Source organism: Eptatretus burgeri, chromosome 9, assembly GCF_056783735.1.
Source record: "Eptatretus burgeri isolate ZD-2024b chromosome 9, Ebu_testis_v1, whole genome shotgun sequence".
Taxonomy (NCBI): domain Eukaryota; kingdom Metazoa; phylum Chordata; class Myxini; order Myxiniformes; family Myxinidae; genus Eptatretus; species Eptatretus burgeri.
The window spans coordinates 95031780-95042555 of NC_140969.1; the positions used below are offsets into that span (position 1 = coordinate 95031780).

Here is a 10776-nt window from a genome sequence, read left to right on the forward strand (position 1 = left end):
TTTTTTTTTTGTTGACTAGAAACCAATAAAGACAACTGTAATAACAAAGAGCAAATAAAAATTTATTTGCATTAATGCACGCTTGAGACGATACTGGGACCCAAATTAAGAAGAAGAAACTCCAACCCACCATGTTTCATTCGTTTCTAGGCTTTGCTTATTTCATATTAAAAATAACCCGATGTACATACATGAAGCAAAACATGTGTACATCTTATCTACCAATATAAAACACAATGTGTATTTGTGTATTTATCTGTCCCCCTTCATTAGGATGATTTAAGAAGGATTTTAAAGCCCAATCTTTTAATAAGACTGTGTGTTCACTATGGTCTATTTTTCAGTCCTGAAAAATACTCGAAAAACATTTTTCATAAAAGAGTAATTACATCTCTTCTATTGGAAATGTAGATGGTGATTTGCAACTCGAGCTTCAAAGGCAATGTGCAGAAGCTCTTAAAAAATAACAATAAATACAAGGCTCATTTTTTTTCGAATATTTTCGCAGAGAGGTGAAAATTACTGCACATGATGTGCAACGCGTGCAGAGTAAGACGAGTTCATTTGCTTACATTGGATGTCTAATAAATAAAGAAGATGTAAGCACACTTGACGCAAGGCCGAGCCTTCAAACTTTGGCACGCTCAAGAGGTTGTACCATCAAAATGAAACTTCCCAGAAGATAAAGAAAATACAGGGTAACATATTTTGTACATGTAATGTTTTAAAATAACGCTTCTTGCTCCGAAACATCATATTGTTACGGATCTGGAAACCATTTGCATTCAACATACAGATGTCCCAAAAGTCAGTTATGTCGTTAAGTATGTGTGTAGTCAGATCCCTTTCCTTTTGTCTAGTGGGAGAATCAAAGGCGTGTATTGCGATTTCTTTTTCGTTAGGTTATTAAATCTTTACATCCAACGAACCCTCCAATGAACAACCAACAACCATTCCATTCCCCATCACAATCCACTACCCACCCGCTGTCTACAAGCACTCTGACTTGCCAAGGCAGGGTCTTGCAACCGTTCCTTGCCGCTTCCACCAACGTTCCTTCCACAAACGGTGTAACTCTTGCACGACGGCCTGTGCAACATTGATAATCCGATTCCAGATCTGGATAGGAGAATTATTTAATTTTTAGCCGATTCTTCACCATTGAGAGATGGGGCTAAAAACGGTATTTCATATCTCAAAAAGTTGTGGACGGATTCAGATAAAACTTGGTGGACATGTTGGGTGTGTCACAAGGACGAATTGATTCGATTTTGGTGAAGATCCGAATCCGGAACCAGATTCGAGAATTTTGCAAGAGATTCTTCACCATTGAGAGAGAGGGCCAAAAACGATATATAGCATTTATTTCAAAAATGTATTGGGCCAGATATGTTCTTGTGGATCCGGCATTGCGTGGTGGAGGTATGCGCTCTACCGAGTGCCCTTCTAGTTTTCCATATGTCTATCTATTTGGTAACATTTAAAAAACTTTCTTGAGCCAGCTGACAACTCACATTTTCAGTTGCTCATCATATTTAGTCGACAGGTTAAAATCATCATTCTAGGTGGCCTGGTCACCTCACCTGATGTCTTTATTTTGGATGACCAGGAAGGTGAATCAGAAGACCGTTGGCCTTTTTTATTTTTAGGAATTTAATTATTTTGATTTTCGCAATGTCCAATTTAATTGGTGCAATGGGAAACATCAACAAATATAAATCCACTGTGAATGATATTTAATTGCCAATTATTTTTCAGTTGAATCCAAGGACAACCGATCAAACAAAACTTGTAAAAGAAAAAGCGTGAATCTTTAAGTGAGGCAGGTATCTATTTTATCTTTACTGTTGTAAGAAAGGATAAATTCTGGGAAATGCAGCACTTCCCATATAACATCATCATTTAGTGTTGTCTTTGTTGCCTCCATAATCATTGTTGTTTTTTATTATTAATATTATTATTTTTATTATAAACAGCGAATGAGTTTACATGCTGTTGAAAATTAAAGAACAATAGAGAGGAATATAACAATAAAAGTTATGTTCTCAGTAAGGTAATGCCCAACCCCCACTGTCTTTGGGACTCAATATCAGTTATTCTTGTTTTAGACTCTTCATACCATTTATAAACCAGCAGGATAACCGAGAGGTATGCACACACATCTTTGAGCTGTCTAATCCGGGTTCGAATCTTGACCCAGCAACAAACTCTCGTCCTGGTTTATCAAAATACACATTCGTATTTAAATTATGAAAAGTTGAATTATCAAATTGGAGTCTATTGTTGGCATGCATAATTTCAATGTGTGACTTCATGTTCATTCATGGATTTTTTTGGAAATGATAAACATGCGTGAACAATTTAAATGAATCGTCTCATTCGTTTGTTTCATGTAGTTTGCAGCAAAATGGGTTTAACATATACATATATTAAACATTTACAGCATGTACACATATGTATATATTAAACACACACCAGGAAACATGTATATATTGAACACACACCAGGAAACATGTATATATTGAACACACTACATGTACACATATGTATAGATTAAACACACTACATGGACACATATGTATATATTAAACACACTACATGTACACATATGTATATATTAAACGAGCTATATGTATATATTAAACACATTACATGTACACATATGTATATTTTAAACACACTACATGTACACATATGTATATTTTAAACACACTACTTGTACACATATCTATATATTAAACACACTACATGTACACACTTGTATATAGTAAACACACTACATGTACACATATGTATATTTTAAACACACTACATGTAGACATGTATATTTTAAACGCACTACATGTACACATTAAACACACTACATGTACACATATGTATACATTAAATGCATTACATGTACACATATGTATATATTAAACACACTGCATGCACACATATGTCTATATTAAACACACTACATGTACACATATGTCTACATTAAACACATTACATGTACACATATGTATATATTAAACACACTACATGTACACATATGTATACATTAAACAAGCTACATGTACATATCTGTATATATTAAACAAGCTACATGTACACATATGTATATATTAAACACACTACATGTACACATATATCTACATTAAACACATTACATGTACACATATGTATATATTAAACAAGCTACATGTACACATATGTATTGTTACGGCTGTGGAAATTCGCATTACACCATGAAGGGCCCGTAGGTGAGATATCTCTAAGTACATGTGTAGTTAGCCCAAAACCGTTGTTTAGAAGGAATTTATGTGATTCATTCGGGCTGTGACGCTTTGAGATAGCCGTTTTTCTGTTCTATCTTTATTTTGAACCAACCACGTCTCAACCGCCATCACACAACAACCACCAACCACAACCACACCTGCCTCTCAACAACCACGCCATCCTCACCACTCCGCCAGCAACCGTCAACATCTCCACGAACACAAAAGGGGAACAACAACAACTCCCACCCCGGTTTCTCTGGTAAACAAGAATGACGGTTGGAACTCAACTCCCGCCCCGATTTCTCTGGTAAACAAGAATGACGGTTGGAAACTCAACTCCCGCCCCGATTTCTCTGGTGGAATGTTCCCCCCGCATGCCGCGAAGGGAGGGGCGGGGTGCCGGGGAAATAAAAGGGTGCACGGAGGCACCGCTAGGAGGAAGTCAGGTCAGAGGAGGTCAGGTCAGGGCGGTCGGTGAGAGTGTCAGTATCAGTCGGCGGTTCATGGTCTTCTGCCCGTCTGGGTCTTGGAGAAGCGGTCCGTAGAGCGGACCCGCTCGTTCGAGCTTGCAGTCAGTGGAGAGTTCGGACGTCGCGGAGGGGACGCGGACTGGAGGTGCCGCTCTGCCAGCTGTGTCGCGCGGACCTGCGCGTTCGTACAAGGAGCGCCGGAGAGAGCTCGCCCACCATCGCACCGCGAGGATGCAGGTAACCTGCAACGGTCTCGTGGGACTCGTTCGGTCTGCCAAGTCCCACGCCATAAAGGCCCACGGGCCTCGTCTGCCCCCTTGTCTTTGAGGGTGGCCTTTTCTTTTGTTTTTGTATGGATCTTGTGGCACTGTGTCTTGTAAAGTAGAACTGTATAAGTGTTCCCGTGTGTACGCGTTAGTCGGTCGTATTGCATTTGCTTTTTGTGCATAATTGTTTTAATTGCTATATGTGAATTTTTCATTCCTGTATGGCTGTATATGTGTGCTCTCCGTGTGTCGTGTAAATAAAGTGCTTGCATGTTGAACTGTTCCCGTTTCGCTTTGTCTTTTCTCCATTGACTCTCCATCCTGCTTCACATAAAGGGTTCATTGCAGGTGCAAGATCCCGGTAATTAATCTGAACCATCGAGGTCGACGATAACACCGCTCGGTTATCCCGATAGTACGGAACGGGCCGCCCAAGCGGCTCGTGTCCGGAGTCGACCTGCGGCGAGGTATGATCGCCCGGTTTACCATCCGCGTGGGTACTTAGGTAGGTCGAGTTTGGTGAACAACCCTATCCTACGTGGGTGGCCGATTGGCACGATTGTGGTGAGGTCGAAAGGCCCACCCGTGACTGGCTCCGGGCGATAGTTCCTGGAGGGTCACGACTGAATTGTCCGTCCGGTGGGCAACATGCCGCGATTCGAGTCACGTGGCCGTTCGCACGCCGGCGGGCGCGAATTCGCAACAGTATATTTTAAACACATTACATGTACACATATGTATATATTGAACATGCTACATGTACACATATGTATATACTAACATGCTACATGTACACATATGTATATTTTAACACGCTACATGTACACATATGTATATATTAAACACACTACATGTACACATATGTACATATTAAACACTACATGTGCACATGTATATTTTAAACACATTACATGTATACATATGTATATATTAAACACACTACATGTTCACATATGTATACATTAAACACACTACATGTGCACATATGTACATATGAAACACACTACATGTACACATATGTATATTTTAAACACATTACATTTACACATATGTATGTATTAAACACACTACATGTTCACATATGTATACATTAAACACACTACATGTACACATATGTCTACATTAAACACACTATATATACACATATGTCTGCATTACACACACTACATGTATAGATTAAACATACTACATGTACACATATGTATATATTAAACATGCTACATGTACACATATGTATATTTTAAACATGCTACATGTACACGTATGTCTACATTAAACACACTACACATACACATATGTATTTATTAAACACAGTACATGTACACATATGTATATATTAAACAAGCTATATGTATAAATTAAATATACTACATGTACACATATGCATATTTTAAAACACACTACATGTACACATATGTATATAATTATCTTTATCGTCCAGGGAAATTCCTCCTTTGAACATGCTACATGTACAGTGCACACATATGAATTTATTGAACATGCGAGGTGTATGGTTGTTACATATGAATATATTGAACATGCTACATTTACAGTGTACACATATGTACATTTTGAACATGTGACAAGTATAGTGTACACATATGAATATGTTGAACATGCTACATGTACAGTGTACACACATGAATATATTGAACATCCCACATTTACAGTGTACATATATGTATACATTAAACACACTACATGTACACATATGTATACATGAAACACACTACATGTACACCTATGTATATATTAAACAAGCTACATGTACACATATGTATATATTAAACATGCTACATGTACACATGTATATTTTAAACACGCCACATGTACACATATGTCTACATTAAACACACTAGATGTACACATATGTATATATTAAACACACTACATGTACACATGTATATAATAAACAACCTAAATGTATATATTAAACATGCTACATGTACACATGTATATTTTAAACGTGCTACATGTACACATATGTATATAATCATCTTTATCGTCCCGTATCCAGAGAAATTCCTCCTTTGAACATGCTACATGTACCGTGAACACATATGAATTTATTGAACATGCTATGTGTACAGTGTACACATATGTATATATTGAACATGCTACATTTACAGTGTACACATATGTGTATATTGAACATGCTACATGTACAGTGTACACATATGTATACATTGAACATGCTACATTTACAGTGTGCACATATGTGTATATTGAACATGCTACATGTACAGTGTACACATATGTATATATTGAGCATGCTACATGTACAGTGTACACATATTGAGCATGCTACATGTACAGTGTATACATATGAATATATTGAGCATGCTACATGTAGAGTGTACACATATGAATATATTGAACATGCCACATCTACAGTGTGCACATATGAATATACTGAACATGCTACATGTACAGTGTACACATGTATATATTGAGCATACTACATGTACAGTGTATACATATGAATATATTGAGCATGCTTCATGTAGAGTGTACACATATGAATATATTGAGCATGCTACATGTACAGTGTACACATATGAATATATTGAGCATGCCACATGTACAGTGTACACATATGAATATACTGAACATGCTACATGTACAGTGTACACATGTATATATTGAACATGCTGCATGTACAGTGCACACACATGTATATATTTAACATGCTGCATGTATATTTTCTAATATTATTATATATAACAAATATTCTACTATTATTATATATAACAAATCATGAGCTCAATCGTGTACAGACGCTTGATGTGGTTGTCATCGATACGGAAGTAGCGCAGGCGTGTTGGGCCGTCCGCTGAGATCCGAGGGCCATCGCACACCGAGTGCAAACATATGCATATATTGAACATGCTACATGTGCAGTGTATACATATGCATATATTGAGCATGCAATATGTACAGTATATACATATGCATATATTGAAAATGCTACATGTACAGTGTAAACATATGCATATATTGAACATGCTACATGTACAGTGTATACATATGCATATATTGAGCATGCCATATGTACATATATGTGTATCTTAAAAACATATTGCTGTGAGCCACATTAGAGGAACTTATGAGAAGATTCATTTGAATTCATTTCAAAATGTATTCTTCAAGTGACATGATTTCTTGCTCAATGATTGTGAGATCACGTGGTTGCATGTGATTCATTCCTTTGGCATTCAAAATGCTATTGTATTTGGTACTTATTTAAACGTTAAACTTTTAAACTTTAACCAGTTATGAAATTAATGAGACCGGCAACACTTTGTACCAATGATCCATCGGTATTATTTTGGGAGATGTGTCGGGGTTGTCTTGGAGTAGAGATGATAAGCATAAGCCTGTCGGGCTCATTACTCAGAAGATAAGAGCCTGGAGGATAGGGAAACAAATCATGAGCTCAGTCGTGTACAGACGCTTGATGTGGTTGTCATCGATACGGAAGTAGCGCAGGCGTGGTGGGCCGTCCGCTGAGATCCGAGGGCCATCGCACACCGAGGATACATTCACCCCTGTAGGAAGTGCAAGAGTAGTTGTTACATCTAACAGTAGAGTTTAATCAAGTCTTCTAAATGAATAACAATGTCTGATGTAACCAGTGAAATCACATTGCTGATGAAGAAACAGCAGCAGAAGGTGATTGAGAACATTTTTGTCAGATTTAGGGATTTGTGGATTTGTGGTTGAAAAGGAGAGGTATGATTGGGCTACATGAAATCGGAATTGAGAAAAACATCTCATGAGCGAATTGGTCGAGGAAATTGACCACATTTGACACACGTGATGTCGAAATGATGGCAGGAGAAAAATTTGCAAAACAGACGAAGAGATGAATGGTGAATGGAAGGTTAACAGGAATGAGGTCGAGAGTGCACTGGAAATGATTTGATGGTGAGCAAAGGAATTGAGCGTTCCTCAAGGAGAAGGGAAAGACCGGTAAGGGTGTGCAAAGGCCGAAAAGAGTTGCCAAGGAATGGTGACGTCTGTAGGAGACCCTGTACAAGTAGAAGATATCGAAGCTCATACCTACCCCTTAAGGGGGAGAAAATGATGTTTCTTAGCGTGCTGGGATTTTTTTTTCATCAGAATGACCTTTACCTTCTGGAGTGGTAAAGCATTTGTCTCAATCACAGGTGGAATAATGTTTTGCACTTTGGAGCCATCTATTGATTAGGTACTGGGTTGGCAAGATAGTTCAGAGATAGTATACTCCCCTCATGTGTTGGAGTGGCGACCAATCCAGGATTGTACCCAATAGCCAAGGAGACTGCTTAGGCAGCACCAACGCTCTGCACAGAGTATGGTCCCAATGGATGGAATGGATACTCCCCTCCTTGTGCCTCACAGGCAAGGAATTACAACAATGAGTGCATCATATGTCAGAAGGGATATTAAGGCGGCTGCCCTGTCTGTGAGCATTTGTTATTAGATGTCAGAGATCCTACAGTATCTAAAAAAACAAGATCGGTAAATGCATGTCTGAGAAATGGTTGAGGACATGTTCGATACTGGGTTTTATTTTATTTTTTTTACAACTAAAATGGCCGCCAGTCGATCTGTCGGCCATCTTTGATCAGATCACAAAAGAAAGTGAGGTGCACGTGTATGCCATCATGTGCTGTGTTTGTGCCAAGATTGAATAAAATCAGACCATGCATGTCTGACAAATGGTTGAGGACGTGTTCGACACCGGTTTTGTTTTTTACAACTAAAATGGCCACCAGTCAGCCTTCTTTGATCACATCGTGAAACAAAATGATGTGTATGTATGTATGTATATATAAATAAATATATATATATATATATATATACACATTACACATACATACATACCATCATTTGTATCTTTGTGCCAAGTATGAATAAAATCAGTCCATACTTGTCCGAGATATGGTTGCGGACGCACACACACACGCATGCACTTACACAAAAATCGAGACCAAATCCATAAGCCCCCGTTTTGGACTAAGTCCAACGGGGGATAATAATAAGCCATCATCATGCCTTTGTGTCCTGGCAAATTAATTCGAAATTCTTACCTGAATGCACAAGCGCACTGCATCAGCAGAATACCTGTGCTTCTGGAATGATACAGTGACTGGCCGATTTCATCAAATATGCATTTTCTAAAAAATTATGGAATAAAATGTGATAGAACTATCTATGTATGCATGTATATTGTATATGTCTTTGGTATGATTCACGTTCATGTGACGTTAACCTTTCATTCCCCTTTGCAAGTATCGCGATAGCCGGTGCGGTTGTGGATGAAGTGAAACTTACATTTTATCTGATTGTGGTTCAGATACAAATATTCGAGGTGTGCTGGGAAATCAGGAACTTGAGTTAGCTGATTATGGGCAAGGCCAAGCTCTAGCAGGCTGGATATGTTGAAAACTCCTCTGGGAATTCCATCATCAGTGATGGCATTTGCATTCAAACGGATTGAGAAGAGTTTTTTTAGGTCATTGAAGTATCCTTCAGGGATGGTCGTAATTGCATTCCGCTCAATGTATAGCTGAAACAGACTACTTGGGAGCTTTGGAGGTAGCTTCGTTAATTGGTTTCTGTAAAGGTTTAGCTGGATGAGGCTCGATAGACCCGTCAGAAGCGGTGACGTGAAGGAAGCATCTCCGAGACGATTTCCTGAGAGGTCGAGCAGGAGCAAATTTTTAAGGCGAGCAAAATCTTTCGGTGAAACTGTGCTGATGCGGTTGTTCGCCAGTCGCAGCTGCTGCAGAGTAGTCGGAAGCTTTGAGGGAAGTTTGGCCAGGTCATTGTTCTCAATATATAGGTGGAGAAGATGAGGAATTGAAGCAAAGACCTTATTTTCCACTTTTTTGCTTGTGAGGCGGTTGTCGTTGAGGTTGAGCCAGCGGAGTTCTGTTGCGTTGGAGAAGGGCTCGATGGTTAGTGCAGAAATGCGGTTGTGCTGGAGATAAAGGTGAAGTGTACGTGGTGGGAGATTAGGTACCCGACGGAGACGCCTGCTTTCACAGTTCAGTGCTGTTTCAAAATTAGGGAGACAGTTGCATTCAGGAGGACAGTCAGCATAATACTGCACCCCTGTATACAATATGGGCTCCTCTTCCTCCTCCACATTTTTATGTTTTAAAGACTTTTTCTTGGCTGATTCCGCCAAGAGCAAGGCTGTAGCACATAAACATAACTGTGGCCAGATGCCCATTCCGCAGAGATTTGTCGATGCGCAAGATGCGGCGAAGCTTGTATGCAAGACTTGAAGATTGCTGACGAGTCAGTCTGTTCCTTTGTTTAATTCAAAACCTGAAAATAGAGTTTCAAAGAAAGTTTCAAGTTGGTTTGACTTACAAAAAAGAATGTGACTTTTGAGCAATTACAATGGATATATTTTTCAGTTTGGGGGCAATAAAGGGAGGGAAGAGGAAGGAAGCAGAGGAGGGAGTTGAATTCTTCATTGAGCAGGAATGTTGGATCGCAGGAGCATAATAGAAACTTGTACCCTTTTTACTTGCCATTTATTATTTTATCTGTATGCTATGTAATCTTGGCTATACTAGAGGTAGTGGACTTGGCCTTGTGCTGTCTAGGCTGGGTTAGATTCCCAACCACATTATCAACTCTAACCTCCCTTGTGTTTTGTTAGGCAGGGCATTACAACAGAGTACACCATCCTTCGCAAGGGATGTTAAGCTGGCTGTCCCGTCTCCTATAGCGCTTGCTGTGAGACATTAAAGAGCCCATAAATGTCTTCTTGCAAAG

At 39.0% G+C, this 10776-nt stretch overlaps 1 protein-coding gene across 1 annotated transcript in view; it reads right to left on the reverse strand.

Annotated features, from left to right (window-relative positions):
• Window positions 1–41: 41 nt before the first annotated feature.
• The window catches only part of LOC147020667 (prolargin-like), a 12445-nt gene continuing 1710 nt past the window's right edge, over window positions 42–10776 (reverse strand). Inside the window, exons 2-3 of the mRNA XM_085896199.1 lie at window positions 9319–10320; window positions 42–7547 (exon numbers count right to left, since the gene is read on the reverse strand). Coding sequence (XP_085752325.1) covers window positions 7393–7547; window positions 9319–10222 — 1059 coding nt within the window. The 5' untranslated portion in view covers window positions 10223–10320 and the 3' untranslated portion in view covers window positions 42–7392. The remainder of the gene's footprint in view (window positions 7548–9318; window positions 10321–10776) is intronic.